General features: G+C 35.2%; 1 protein-coding gene across 1 annotated transcript in view; it reads left to right on the forward strand.

Moving 5' to 3' along the window:
* LOC140140964 (glutamate receptor ionotropic, kainate 2-like) overlaps window positions 1–16,403 on the forward strand; it is a 215,599-nt gene that overhangs the window by 56,891 nt on the left and 142,305 nt on the right. The window contains 1 exon segment of the mRNA XM_072162732.1: window positions 15,500–15,661. Within this exon segment, the coding sequence (XP_072018833.1) occupies window positions 15,500–15,661 (162 nt within the window).

The raw sequence follows: 16,403 nt of genomic DNA on the forward strand, positions 1-16,403 counted from the left end.
CCATTTTTCGTAATAACACTATCTAGCAGGTCAACTTAAGATGATTTGAAGACAAATTGAGTCAATTAAAAAAACCCGTCTTTTCTCTAAACTAGATCAGTTTACAGCGAAATACTGACCACTTCTCCCAGTCCATCATCATCACTCACACCCGTTGTTTATCATCATGTAATGGCACATTGACCTGTATATTTTGCAAGTATAAATTAATGGACACCGGAGACCATAAGCAACAAAAGTGGCTTCACTTTAGTTATTATCAGCCGTTGCTTAATGCCCTGCATGCTAGCCATATAGGCTTCAACATAAAGTTTTGAGATATTTTCTTAAAATATCAAGAGCTATCTTGAGATCCTCTGAACCAATACTAGGCTTGTTTGTACTCATTTTAATGCATTTTTCATGCTGATTCCAAATATGGTCATGAAAATGAACAATTCTGACATTTTATGAATTTTTTAAAAAAGATTGAAACTATCGTCTGCAGTCGATACCCGCGTGGAGATAGTTAATGCAAACTCGTGTCTTAAGAAGACAGGACGGAGCCTTGTTAACCTAAATTATGTAACCATTATCATTGCTCAACTTCCATGGTAAGATGTACTCGGTAAGATGATACCTGGGTTCTCAAAATCCAATATAAGGATAACCTATAATCCTTACCTAATTTTAACCAATAACCTAAGCCTTAATCATAACCTTCAACCTAATTCTAATTATAACCCTAAGCCTAACCCTATAATAAAAATTTCATATATAATCATAACGAACGTGCCTATCACATTTCATGCAAATAAATAGTTGACCCTTTGACCCTAAATTTGCATACTTGTATGCAATATTAGGCACGTCCTCGTTACGATCATAACATGACATTTTAAGGATTGTGAAAACTGTTAACACTCCATTGAAAAAATAAAACTAAATTCCAGTAAGGTTTGTTTTTATCTATTTAACCTTTTTTAATGTATTTTGTAAATTGTAATAAATCATTTTGATCATGTCACAGGTCATCTCTTTCTGATGATCGTCAGACATTTTACCGTGTAATATGTGACCAGATCTCTGATCAGAGATCACGGATTTTTGTCTCATAATTCTATCAAAGATCATTCCAATTAATGCCATAGATCTTGAGTAGCCTAATTTTTACCGTACCGATCTTAACCAAGTCTAAATCATAAACTCAATATCCTGTGTTGGTATGTTTGACGCATTGGTGTTCTTTAATGCTCTGCATGCTAGTCATATAACTTAATCACCATAAAAAGTCCCAAGTTTTCTCAAAACATTAAGAGCTATCTCAAGAACCACTGAACCAATATAAGGCTTGTTTGTACTCAATTTAATGCATTTTTCATACTGATTCCAAATATGGTCATGAAAATTTACAATTCTGAAATTTTTGAATTTTTAAAAAAATATTGAAACTGTTGTCTGCGTCGACATCGGGGGTCCGCGTAGAGAGAGTTAGCACAATAAATATATATGTCAGGGTTTCGGGTATCTTTTATTTCAATTAGCCTATATAAGACAGATTATTGAATAACTATGAGACACGTTTATGATATTAAACCTAGTGAGAGTTTCAACATGGTAAGCAAGTATATTTGATAGCTGTACTCAACCTCCAATTGGCTATTCCATTCAAAATCCACACTACCCCTGTGGAAGATTTTGAAAATATCTGACACAGAGGAAGTATGAAATTCGAATGGAACACATTAGACAGCTCCATTTGATTTTGTTTGAGCTTGTCCCATCAGGACCCAAGTGTGTCTCCACACGGAGTGACCGTTTCCACTCTTTTAAGAGTGCATTTCCCTGTTTAGGAGTATTTTTCACTGTTTTGGAGAGTAATACAACACTGATACAACTTTTAACCAAAAAATGGTTATCACTTTTTCTTTCTGATAATTCAAATCGACAATATTTCAATATGCTATATTTTTAACTTGCAGTCATTTTAGACACCTCCATCAGAGTTCAAAACGTCGCGACGGTATAATTGAATGCATTTCATATGCATATACAATAGGCCTATACATGTATAGTACAAAAGCTTTAGCAAAGTTTGTAACATTCATATAAAGATCTATAAAACGTCCTTCCAAAGGAAGTCATATTGATCGACACATTTCACATAAAACTTAATCATTAATATTTCATAATGTGGGTTGCCCATCTAGCCCCCTTACCATTACAAATCAATACACGCGTTTATTTAGCCCGATATGATAGCACCTCAACACTCATTAGGCCAATACAATTACTTAGATTTCGTGTAACCTTTGACCTGGGAGATGTGATCTGTAGTAGATTGCTTGTTTCGAGTTTGTTGATTTTAGGAGATTGTTGCCCCTTCTGCTGCTCCCGCGCATAAGAAATTGAATCGCCCTTTTTAGCGGGCTATTATTCTATGACTGAATACATTCAAATATTCTAAATTAATTCTGGCGACTCGGACTACATGGTGTAACGATATAATATGAATTGGTCTCGTAATCCGTGTATTAGGGTGCTGGTTCGATTCCCAGTGGAATTTTTATTTGATCTATTTTCAAAGATAGATAGGGTTAGGTTAGAAAGATGAAGCCAACTTTGTGTGTAAATTTACAAAATGGAAGTATATTGCTATTATAATTATGAATATAGCTGCTCTCTGTGGTATGTCATCTAGTTATGGTCCAGGAGGTGAGTTAGGGAACACAATCTCCTAAATACAGTTTGTTTTAAAGACAGAAGCGAGTCAGCTGATAATTCCCTGTCAGGCTAGACTGGGCGAACGAATACAAAAATTCTTTGATATCATAGTTTATCGTTACAAAGATAACATTGTACGGCTGACGGGGAGAAATTGATAGCGTTTAGCTCGGGTTTCACCAAACTTTTCATCGATTGAATAACCTACATAATATGTAATCATAATTTAATGCAAAAAACACACAGAAACAACGGCACTACTATAGACAAAAAGAGCACAACTTCTATATTGACCAAAAATTATGATGATATACTGCACCAAAAAAGTATCCTTACACTTGGAAAAATAATCACAATTTCCAAAATGAAACATAGGCCCTATGGGGGTAAATTTGGTTTTTTTAATAGATGCACTAACTAATCCGGCACATTATGACACCACATTGAATCCAATGTGACCTCAAGAAGTAAAGTTACAAGCATTTGATTAGACGTAGGGCCAGTTTTAAAAGTAACAAATTGGCCAAAATGTCTCTATCAAATATGCGTTCACGTGTCGAGAAGATATCATTTGATACTGACCTATCATAGATTGGAGGAGGTATCTCCTTCACTACTAGTCTCATACGTTTATGATACCCTCAAATTTGATCACTTAAACTGACATGATGGTCAACCTGCTTTTTAGCCTGTTCAACCGGAAAGTCACAAAATTGATAGCTGAAACCAAACAACAACATCGCTTGTAGTCAAGTTGGTGAACTGTTTGACGCATTCTGTGTATGCTTACGTTTGTCTCTCTGGGGACATATCTAAACCATGTAAACGGCAGAGAGGAATTGTGAAATAAGGGCAACTAATCGGATAGGTGAGGGTAGATTCTTTGATATCGGATTTCAAGTCTTGAATATTTAATTCAAAATGAAATATATCTGCCATCCTGAATAAAATGCAGTATTTTTATTCAAAAGAACATTTACATCACTTTTTAGGTATAGTATGTAATTTTTTGTACAAAATATGCAGAGGATTCTACTGAATATCTATGTGCAGCTTGGTGTTCGTCACTTGTTTGTCACATGATCTTGATTTGCAAACTAAAAAAGGTACATTCATAAACCTTTCATAAACAACTTGCCAGTATAATGTTACCTTGCAATATTAATAGATCAAATAATTATTGCTAAGTATTTTTAAGATTTTTTGTTAAGTTCAATACTGATCATATTGACTCATCCTGTATGTATAGATGAAGTCAATAAATCGACAACTCAGTGCCAGAAGTGGGTAAGTCCAATAGCTGCCCTGTGAACATTTTGCAATTTACACATAAGTATATTGTACTCATCCACACATGGCAGCTATTGCACTTACCCACTTCTGGCACTGAGCAGTTGAGTTGCCAATCACCTGTCATTTAATAAACAAACCACAAAATGCTAACATTTTTCTACCTAAAATAACATGAATCTATCACGTAAGCGAAATATGCACTCACAGATCAGATCAATTATACCTTTGGGAAGAGCTGAAAAATCTTCAGATTTTAACATTTCAAGCGTAATATAATCCCCTTTTAAGCTTAGTATTTCATATCGTATTTTTGACTATATTTGCTTATAATAAAACGTAAAGCAATCACTATTTGAAAGGTATACTTGATACAAGAGTTCCAATAATATGTTAGCGATATTAATCCGTCATACGCAAATTTGTACAATAAACCATTGTGTACAGTTGGGGGTTTATTACAAAGTAAAGCATTTTGACATTTTAACCTCATCAGAACTATTGTCTTTCTAACAGCTTATCTGATTGGTTCATTTAACCTCATCATAACTGCTGTCTTTCTTACAGCGTATCTGATTGGTTGATTTAACCTCATGAGAACTACTGTCTGTCTTACAGCGTATCTGATTGCTTAATTTAACCTCATGAGAAATAATGTCTTTCTTACAGCGTATCTTATTGGCTGATTGTGTGATATATTCTTCTAAGTGAGCAATTAAAATACAGCTTCTAGATATTTAAGCTCAATCCTCTTCAGCCCTACCTCCATTCTTACCATGCTACTGATTGGCTCAATAAGTTTTCTTGTCACCAACCAGCAGACACTCAATCTGCTCATGGGTTGAACTGAAAGTTTAATCCCTAGTCACATTATATCGCCGAATGTTACATTCTAAAATTTTTGTTTAAAAAAGAAAAGAAAAGGCTAAACATATTCTTGCTGTCACTATATTTTAAATAGTGATAGCAAGAATATTTGAAGGTATTCTTAAAAGCTAAACATGTCAGTTTCCAATAATCCTACCGCATGGTACAAAATATTACACAAAACTGAAATTCTGTCAATCAATACTTCTTTAACTCTCTTCACGCGGGTGTCGACTGCAGACGACAAGTTTCAGATTTGTTTTAAAAATGCAAAAAGTTTCAGATATGTAAATTTTTATGACCATATTTGGAATCAGCATGAAAAATGCATTAAAATGAATACAAACAAGCCTAGTATTGATTCAGTAGTTCTTAAGATAGCTCTTGATATTTTGAGAAAATATTTCAAAACTTCAACTTTTTCCGTTGAAGCGCATGGATAGCACACAGAGCAACCTATTTGATAACAAGAATATGTTAAGAAAAATTACTCAACACCAATTGCGACGTATATTACTTTTATTTGGCGCGATTATCAATTATCATAAGTAAAGCGTTTTGAAAAAAAAATCAAAACAACAAAGCTGTCATAATACAAAGTAACTTTGAACGTTTTTCGAATGAATTTTCATAATTTGGTCGAAATCGTATTGTTACACAAAGAAACATTTTGTGTAAATATTAAACAAAAAACATTATAAAAGAAAATGTACAATTTCATTTAATCAGTGAGTACCTTAAAATGTGTTTGTGTCATGCCGGATTTAGCTCCTCCCAAATCCGTGGTAAAATATTTAAGGGTGTTGCTCAGTTAGGAAATGTAACAGTTTTTATTCTTTAAAGGGACCATTGAAAGAAAATATGATTTGGTATCAAAATAAAGCCCATAAAATATAGAATCAATATCTGAAACAATTGAAGAACTAACTATTTTAGAAATAAAAATACAATGAAAACAACGTACTCGATTTACCCCTTCCGACGCTACATCGCGCGTCATTTATCAAAAGTAGAAAATTGGGCGCTTTCCTGATGACGTCATTGTGGTTACGCGTTTTGTGTTGCGTTGACATTTTTGCCGGGATAATTTGACAACAGCGATCGCGATCTAAATATCAGATGCAATAATCATGGTAGGCCTAATACAACCACTTTTAATTATTTAAAGGTCAAGTAAAAACAAAATTCCAGTTGATTATCCACGCGTGTTATCAAAAAGAGGAAGTGGAGGGCCTTTTTATTTATCATTTATTAGTTATTTTTTACAATGCAAATGGATCATTTAGGCCTATGTATTATTCCCGGACATATTACTAGTTGTGTAATTTGTAGAGGAGGATGATAGGATCGAGGCTCTTGTTATTTGATGGTTCTCTGAGAGGATGATTAAAACAATGCCTCTAAATTGAAATACTTATTGGACAGAAGCAAATCTAAACTATTGACAATATTATTAACTTTTGAAACATTTAAAAAAAACAAGTTTTCCCTTATAATAAAGAAAATAGCATTAAACATTTCAGACTTCCTCATTTGCAATGCCATGTGAAAGGAAGCGGGCGGGGACGATCAATTGGGTTTTTTTAAATCATCATCTTGAAAGCATATGCAGCTTCCTATTTTACTTATTCATAAATTCAACCCCCGGTCAACATGACCAAGATTCCGATGACTTTATGTAGCTCTACATGGCATATATAAAACCATAAAACTAATTATGAGTAGGCCTATAATAGGCCTATAATATAGTGACGATGTTGAGGGGAATATCGCCAAGATTTGTCGCAACACATAAATTGCAGATGATGTGCCGGCGCGAGCACCTCCCATGGGTATTATTATTATAGGCCTATGTATTTTTTCCGTAGGACCTACCTTAAAAAATATTCAAGAGATGATTATTTTTTCCAAAACCTGACAATTGGTATAAAAAGCTTTTTCTTCCATAAGTTAACTTTCAAAAGTGCTTATTTTCATACCCCAAACAATGCAAAGTAGGCCTAGGCCCTTTTATTTTGCAAATCTATTCCCCTACCATGTGTTATAAGGGAGACTTGCCGATATTATTTGAGCCGTTGGCACTGGGGCAGTAGCTGAACGGCAGATGAAGAAGTTGGTTCAGAAGAACATGACATGCAAGCTGTTCTTGAAATAAATTACGAGGAGCGCCTACAAACATACATAGGCCTTCAAAAAGCCTATATGCTACATTGTACAAACATCAAATGGGAAATATTATAGGCCTACACTTATTTTAATCCATGGATGGTTAGGACCGGGGTAGGCCAAGGCTATGCGAAATTGATGTCAGTCATTTCTAAAAACGAAATATCCAGCCAGGCGCGCTGCATTTTACAAGATTTACCCAATCAACATAAACTTTGTAACTGTAGGCCTACCTTTGATAAAACGCTCGAACACTTTGCACTTTCAAGTATCAGTGGGAGTTGAGATTGGATTAGGCGCAGGCCTATAAGCATTTCCATAACATAAACTAAAAATATTGTTCTTGATAATTGTTTGGAGTGGCCTTTTATTATGTTCCTCTCGTGGTTCTTTATCTTCAAATTTGTTTCTCATTTTTCATAGGCTTTTAAAAATAAATATAAATAAATTTCGGCTTTTATATAGGCCTAGGCCTAATAACGCCTTTTCCCAGATCTCGGAGGGTTCAAAGCGCTGTAATTTCGCTGCCATGGTACTTATCACAATCAGATCGCATCATCTAGGCTGGATGCTGCCGAACCTGTCGCAAATCTAGCCGCGCTTGGATTGTATTTGTAACATCCACCAATTATCTTTTCAGCTCCCCAAATTTCATTGGGTGAAGGAAGTTTTGATAAGGGAACAAACCAAAAGATCGATGACGTCCTATAAACGTAACTAGTTTCGTTTCTCAGCCGACCCCCTCCCTCCCTGCCAGAAACGTAATAATGAAATGTTGAAAATTTTGACATAATAATAATAATGACACATTCTTCAGACCGATGTTTTTGTACAAACGTAATCGAGTATTTTTACCCCCTCCCCCTAAACGAAACTAGTTTCGTTTATAGGACGTCATCGATCTTTTGGTTTGTTCCCTAACCAAACAACTAATCATCGATTTTTGAGAAGCAGGAGGAAACTGGAGATCCTGAAGAAAACCTGCGGGATCGAGATAAACCAAGTTCACATGAGTCTTTGGGCCTTGAAGTTGAACCCGGGACCTCAGTAGTGGTGCAAGGCGAGGAAACAACCGCGCCAACTCGCTCTCCCGAGCCTGACTTTTGTTTTGAACCTGGTCCCATAAGTATGTCTCTACACGGAGAGACCGTTTAGAAACAAGCAACACACTTTAATCACTCGCAATTCAGCTTCCTAACCTATTAGTCAGGATCGGCTTGCGTTTTGGAATGATTTATGAATTTTTCATACATAGGCCGATAAATAAGTTTATTAGAGAACAAGGACCAGTTCCAAGTCTTTTTGTGGTAGGGCCTACTCTAGGGGGTTTATCCCTCAGAATCTCACATTTGAAAAATAAAGTGCGTCATCGTTTCCTCGAGCACCTTTGGAAAAGATCGAAAACTGCAGACAATGCTGATTTTACACTGAAAAAAAAACACCTCCCTCCCTCATCAATTCATAAAAATCCTCTGGACGAGAACCAAAATATTAATTTTATACGGCCTAACATAGGCCGCACGCCCGGGAGGTAGGCTAATTAGGCCTAAAGAAATTAAGTCGCATGTCATGGGCTAACCTGAAACATCATTGCCTTCTCTTTCCTATCCTCACCAGATATTTCAGAGGAAATATAAGTAAAGAGTTGCTATATCAGAATGCCTCAGTCAAAACAAATGATACACTCTTGCAAACGCCGAGCAGCAAGCACTGACAGCTTTGACTTTATCAATATGAAGGCCTAGGCCTAACTTAGGCCTACTTATGTTTCCCCGTTGTTGGCCAATTTTGTAGACCGAGCTAGAATTTATATATAGGCCTATCATATATAGAAGTCATTGTAGCTTTGTAATTTATATTATAGGCCTAATATCCTTTTTAATATACTTGTTAGGCCTAAAAGTAAAAGGCACATAAAAGTTCATTGCTGTAAACACGTTCATGCGTTGGTTTAGGACCAAGTCTGGACTATGCAGTGTTGCCATGCAGCGGAAAGGATAACCACTTTGACGTCACAGGGGTTGCCACGTGTCTCTGCACATATGAATTGGGCGGAACGACGCGACATTGGGCGCTTTGTCTTTATTTGCTGATTTGGGGGGTAAAATAAAGGAAAATTGCGTTTATCATTTTATAAATGGATTCTATATGTTATTAGCTTTATTTTGATACCAAATCATATTTTCTTTCAATGGTCCCTTTAAAGTGCATTTGCATTTGTGCAGGGCGCCAAAGGCTTCAACATAAAAAGTCCATGTTTTGAGATATTTTCTCAGAATATCAAGAGCTATCTCAAGAACCCCTGAACCAATATTGAGCTTGTTTGTGCTCAATTTGATGTATTTCTCATGCTGATTCCAAATATACTTATGAAAATGTACATTTCTGAATTTTCTTAATTTAAAGAAATAAATTTGGAATTTCTCATCCGCAATCATATTCTGTACGAAGAGGGTTATATGTGTGCATTTGCAGAAGACATGAGTGGTTGGATTGACAGAACCGAGGTAGGGATAAGCCGGTGTCACAAATTCCCGTCACAATTGTCATATTTCCTTCAAAAGTATTGTTCGCGGCACAAGTGTTGCTTGTCCCATTTTATGTATTAGGCTATTGCAGTTAAAATCCATACACCCCCTGAAGTCATCGTTCACAGGGATTATAAATTATCAAACGGGGTTACTTGAATGGGTGATTCCATCTGAAATCTACTCCTCCCTGTGTGGGAGATTAAGGTCATGTCTTCCTTAGGGGTGTATGGATTTCAACTGGAATAGCACATTAATGAGTCTGAATCACATGACTTAAACATTCACCTTTTTGTCGATTTGAAAGGAACTATATAATGCCGCTGTGCATGAAGTTGATTACATAGACGTCTTTTTATAACAAAGAGGTTTTCAGGGAAAATGCATTTAGATTTTAGAAAAAAAAAGTAACGTGTAATGTCTCTCATAAAATAGAAGTCATGTTTATATCACGTCTTTGTTGTCAGGCTCTCACATTTTAAAAGCTGCGTCTGTTCTTCAATTTAAAAGAAAAGAATATTTTGACATTTACCTAATACGCCTCAAATACCTATCTTGTAAGTCAATCTCTTTGGTAGTGTTGCACAGATTTTACTCACTATGTTAAGGTGGTTTTGGGGCATTTTGGAAGTGCTCTGTTCATGTTGTAAACAGATTAATTGAGTAGAGCAAAGTAGGGTCTACACTGACCTTTTGTTTGAAGCAAATCAGACATTCGATTTTCAAAATATATCAATTTATATCTTCTTTGTATCTTATTATTTTTATTATTGTCAATATTTTGCTAAAAACCCATATATAAATGTACAGGGTACTTTTATTTTGCATACTTAATTAGCATTTATGCAAATTAGCTTATTAATTATGCAATTACACAAATTCGAAGGCGGGTTCACTATATAATACATTAGAACATATTACAAACACTTTGACCAAGTTTCAAGGCAAAATTATGAAAAATGAATGTATCCTGAACATTTATGCCTGGATTTTTAGCAAAATATTGGCAAAAATTACATATTAATGACCCTTTACAGTCATTTTAGCTCATTAACTACATCGATAAAACAATAAGGTACAAAGAAAATATAAATTGATATAACTTGAAAACCGTATGTCCGATTTGCTTCAAACAAAAGGCATATTGGTCAGTGTACTTTACCTTTATACTATTAAGCTGCTTAAAACATGCTCAGACCATTTTCTAGTTTCCAGAAAAATGAGAAAATGCCTCCAATACCACCTTAAAACTACTAGAGTAACTTTTATTTTTAACCATTGTTACTATAGTTGCCAGGTACCATCACACAATCAACATCTTTACGTCTTCTCGCCTATTTGAGAATTAAATTCTAATTTGACTAAATCTGAAGCAACGTTATAGTGTCTTGAGAGTTGGTTGACAAGTGAATTATATGACAGTCCAATCGAGTAAAACCAGGAATGCTTCGTTCACCTGTTCATGTTCATGTAAATAGTTCAAAGCCCTGTGTTACTGGTGTTCCAAAGCACTGTTAGTATGAAGTAATGTTAGAATATAGTCATTTGGAGATTCGTCAATCCTAAACTATTCCTCACAGATGTCTTTTTTCACTTCTATAATATTTACTAACATTATAGTAACTACCACACAGTGAATCAGCTATATAGTCACTGTGTTTTCATGTTAAGCGCGAGAAATCTGAATTCTTTATGCCCGTGTATATGGGTTTGTGCAAATCCAACATGTCCAATAGGGATTTCAAAAAACGGACGCAAACTTTCCGCTTTCTTTGCAAAATGATTTGAATCAGGGGTCCCTTTCAGGTACGTCCAGTGTCTTTGATATCGTACACAGAAGTATGCGATTCTTCTTTGAAATGAATTCAGAGAAACAGACTTTCAGTTCTAAATTGCATTATGTATATTGTTCCTTTAAAGATTAAGTTAATTATTTAAATACTTTTTAGACGCGCGTTCTAATGGAAACTATCTGTAAGATTACTTATCCACGCTTGAACTAAATTGCCATAGCTAATGGACGGCGTTGGCGACATGGGTGATTCCACACAAGAAACCGGATTAGCATCAATTCGCTCCTGGGATGCTTTTCAATCTGACTTCATCTTATGTGGGTAGACAACATCGCGTCATGAGCGCCCTACACCCCCCCAGACCCCCACCCACCCCCACACCCATTGCGTGCGTCATGAGCGCCCTACGTACCGTACAATAAGCATAAATTCTTACATTTAAGAAGCTACGTATAGATAGTCAAATGGTGCACTTGACCATCATTGGATATTCTAAACATAACACGCTACAATTTATTGCAAATTCCATCGATATAATAGGCTAAATGTTTTCTGAGATATGAAAAGTTTCATAACAACAGAGAAACTAAACAATTCCTTTAATCCTCCCTCTCTCTAAAAATGGTTATAATTCTTCAACCAACGACCATCTGCTAATGCCGCCTTAATCCGCTTGTTTATTGGTGCACCCTATATGCATAAAGTGTGCACATTATTATTCACCTCTGAAACATTGTAACATTTTTCTTCTTGGACGTCGGCTTATGTCAAAGAAGATATTACATGCTTCCCAGAAGCCTTTGCAACATGACCTCATTATATCAAATGACATTCACATTAAGCCTGCTTTGTACAGGTTCCCTTATGTTTTCATTTTGAGAATAGACTGGCTAAACATGGGTGGATAGTCAAGAAATAAACATATTTTGCAAGATCTGGATGTGCTCTGTTCATTGAGGTACCTTTTGTTATACTATCGACCCATGTTGCACTAGATATCAAATCAGTACAGAAAATTGAAATGGAAGAAATGCATTGTGGGAAGTGTAAGATATCTTCTCTGGGCTTATATACTTAAAATATTTAAAAGTTTATGACAGCAATTCAGAACCATGTTTCTTATTATTCATATAAAGCTACTCCTACGCCAAAAGCTAGTCCACGGTACAAACGTTTTCAAGTGTTAAGAATATTATTACAAAATGGCCTTTTTTGTAGCATATAAGGTCATAATAAAAAATGTATACTTTAATATAAAGGTCTTCTTGTAAATTTTTATTAAAAAGTTTAAACATTTGTTTTTACTCTCTTCACGCGAGTGTCGACTGCTACCGACATGTTTCAGATTTTTTTTTAAATTCAAAAATTTCAGATATGTTAATTTTCATGACCATATTTGGAATCAGCATGACAAATGCATTAAAATGAGTACAAACAAGCCTAGTATTGGTTCAGTAGTTCTTGAGATAGCTCTTGATATTTTGAGAAAATATTTCAAAACTTCAACTTTTTCCGTTGAAGTTCATGGCTAGCACGCAGAGCATTAAATATGAAATTTTACAAGCATTTAAGAGGTTATTTGCCACAAATGATAGAGTGAAGTGCAACACGTATAGGTTTATACCGCGGCTAGCGGGTGATGAGTGTAAGTCGTGCCCCGTCTCGCCCTGTTGCACTTGCACCTGGGAACCCTTGTCTAGGAATAGTCAAGTTGAATTACTGAATATTTCCCCATTGGTATTTTTATAAGTGTCTTTCAGGGTTTGACATCGGAAGTGAACTTTTGTAGTGTGCTTGAAGGTTGGTGTAGTGCATTGATTAAATATTGACTGATAAAATGAATTAACAAAAAAACAACACTTCCCCATTTAAACGCAAACAAAAAACAACTATTTTAATCATAATAGCTCTGATATGGAAAATATCCAAAGCATCGCAACAGTCACAAACATAGTAACAAACGTCACAATAGTAACAAAACTTGATTTCAGCTATCTGCTGAAGATAGCAACATACGACACAACAGTAACAAAACTTGATTTCAGCTATCTACTGAAGATAGCAACATACGACACAGCAGTAACAAAACTTGATTTCAGCTATCTACTGAAGATAGCAACATGCGACACAACAGTAACAAAACTTGATTTCAGCTATCTACTGAAGATAGCAAAATACGAAATAACAGTAACAAAACTTGATTTTAGCTATCTACTGAAGATAGCAAAATACCCCACAGCAGTAACAAAACTTGATTTCAGCTATCTACTGGAGATAACAACATACGACACAACAGTAACAAAACTTGATTTTAGCTATCTACTGAAGATAGCAACATACGACACAGCAGTAACATAACGTGATTTCAGCTCTCTACTGAAGATAGCAAAATACGACATAACAGTAACAAAACTTGATTTTAGCTATCTACTGAAGATAGCAAAATACCCCACAGCAGTAACAAAACTTGATTTCAGCTCTCTACTGAAGATAGCAAAATACGACAGTAACAAAACTTGATTTCAGCTATCTACTGAAGATAGCAACATACGACACAGCAGTAACAAAACTTGATTCCAGCTATCTACTGAAGATAGCAAAATACGAAATAACAGTAACAAAACTTGATTTTAGCTATCTACTGAAGATAGCAAAATACCCCACAGCAGTAACAAAACTTGATTTCAGCTCTCTACTGAAGATAGCAAAATACGACAGTAACAAAACTTGATTTCAGCTATCTACTGATGATAGCAACATAGACACAACAGTAATAAAGCTTGATTTCAGCTATCTACAGAAGATAGCAACATACGACACAACAGTAACAAAACTTGATTTTAGCTATCTACTGAAGATAGCAAAATACGACACAACAGTAACAAAACTTGATTTCAGCTATCTACTGAAGATAGCAACATGCGACACAACAGTAACAAAACTTGATTTAGCTATCTACTGAAGATAGCAACATACGACACAACAGTAACAAAACTTGATTTCAGCTATCTACTGAAGATAGCAAAACACAACACAACAGTAACAAAACGTGATTTCATCTATCTACTGAAGACAGCAACATACAACACAACAGTAACAAAACTTGATTTCAGCTATCTACTGAAGATAGCAACATATGACACAACAGTAACAAAACTTGATTTCAGCTATCTACTGAAGATAGCAACATACGACACAACAGTAACAAAACTTGATTTCAGCTATCTACTGAAGATAGCAACATACGACACAACAGTAACAAAACTTGATTTCAGCTATCTACTGAAGATAGCAACATACGACACAACAGTAAGAAAACTTGATTTCAGCTATCTACTGAAGATAGCAAAATACAACACAACAGTAACAAAACTTGATTTCAGCTATCTACTGAAGATAGCAAAATACGACACAACAGTAACATTAACAAAACTTGATTTCAGCTATTTTCTGAAGATAGCAACATACGACACAACAGTAACAAAACTTGATTTCAGCTATCTACTGAAGATAGCAAAATACGACACAACAGTAACACAACTTGATTTCAGCTATCTACTGAAGATAGCAAAATACGACACAACAGTAACAAAACTTGATTTCAGCTATCTACTGAAGATAGCAACATACGACACAACAGTAACAAAACTTGATTTCAGCTATCTACTGAAGACAGCAAAATACGACACAACAGTAACAAAACTTGATTTCAGCTATCTACTGGAGATAGCAACATACGAAATAACAGTAACAAAACTTGATTTTAGCTATCTAATACTGAAGATAGCAAAATACCCCACAGCAGTAACAAAACTTGATTTCAGCTATCTACTGAAGATAGCAAAATACAGCACAACAGTAACTTAACCTAATTTCAGCTATACTGAAAATAGCAAAATGGGACTCAACCCGGGGACACCAACAGTAACAAAACTTGATTTGAGCTATCTACTGAAGATAGCAAAATACGACCCAACAGCATGAACAGTAACAAAATTTCGATTTCAGCTATCTACTGAAGATAGCAACACACGACACAACAGTATCAGGCAGATAATTTGGGGTTAATTATCCCACTATACAAACATAATTATACCTACGAAAATATAATCTCAGATAAATTAAATTTTTATCTCTCTTTTCTCTTCTCAGGTGGTATCTTTCCCCAAGAAGTTCCCATTTCAGCCGAAGAAAAAGCCTTCACATTTGCAGTAGATAAAGTCAATAATAATAGAGATGAAGATAATGAAACTAGACTACAACTAGATAAGAGGCTCGTCCAAGGAAATGCTACATTCGATGCAACAAGAACAGGTAAGTGTGTGTGAATGGCTGGGGATATTCATACGGATTATCAGATCCAGATCCAGATCCAATTTAATCAGATCTGGATCTGGATCTGGAAGATACTCTCAACGCTTCCTGATTGAAGCCAGACGAGAGGGATGGGTGTGTGCATATTTTTTTAATCCAGTTTAATCAGATCCAGTTTAATATGAATATGTATCATCAACATGCTTTTGCCAATGCTCATATGCAAGTGAAAATGATCCACAAAGGCTGTGAATGGGTGGGGATATTCATAGGCGTTATATCAGATCCAGATCCAGATTAATCAGATCCAGTTTAATATGTGTCATCAACATTATGCTTTTGCAATGCCCATGTGCGAGTGAAAATGATCCGCAAAGGCTATCAGGGGTGAATTTCACAAAGCCTCTTCATAACGTTGTTAATAAGCTCAATCGCCATTGTAACTTCCGGTTTTTGAGAGCAGTATTGGGACACTTTGACCTCTGACATATCGGAGAAAATGCTGTAATTATTAATAATTAATTTATTATTATAATAATGTTACATTACAAATATTAAAATAATTATTTTATACAATAAACAAGTTTTTTGGGTTTGTTTTTATTCCAGTAAAACATTTTAAAATAAATTTTTCTGAATTTTCCGATGTGTTAGAGGGCATAGTGTCCCAAAACTGCAAAAAACTGTCCCATAATGCATTGTAAACTTCCAATGCCGATTGGGCTTATAAGTCCGTATGACA

Source organism: Amphiura filiformis, chromosome 19 (assembly GCF_039555335.1).
Source record: "Amphiura filiformis chromosome 19, Afil_fr2py, whole genome shotgun sequence".
NCBI classification, from domain to species: Eukaryota; Metazoa; Echinodermata; class Ophiuroidea; order Amphilepidida; family Amphiuridae; genus Amphiura; species Amphiura filiformis.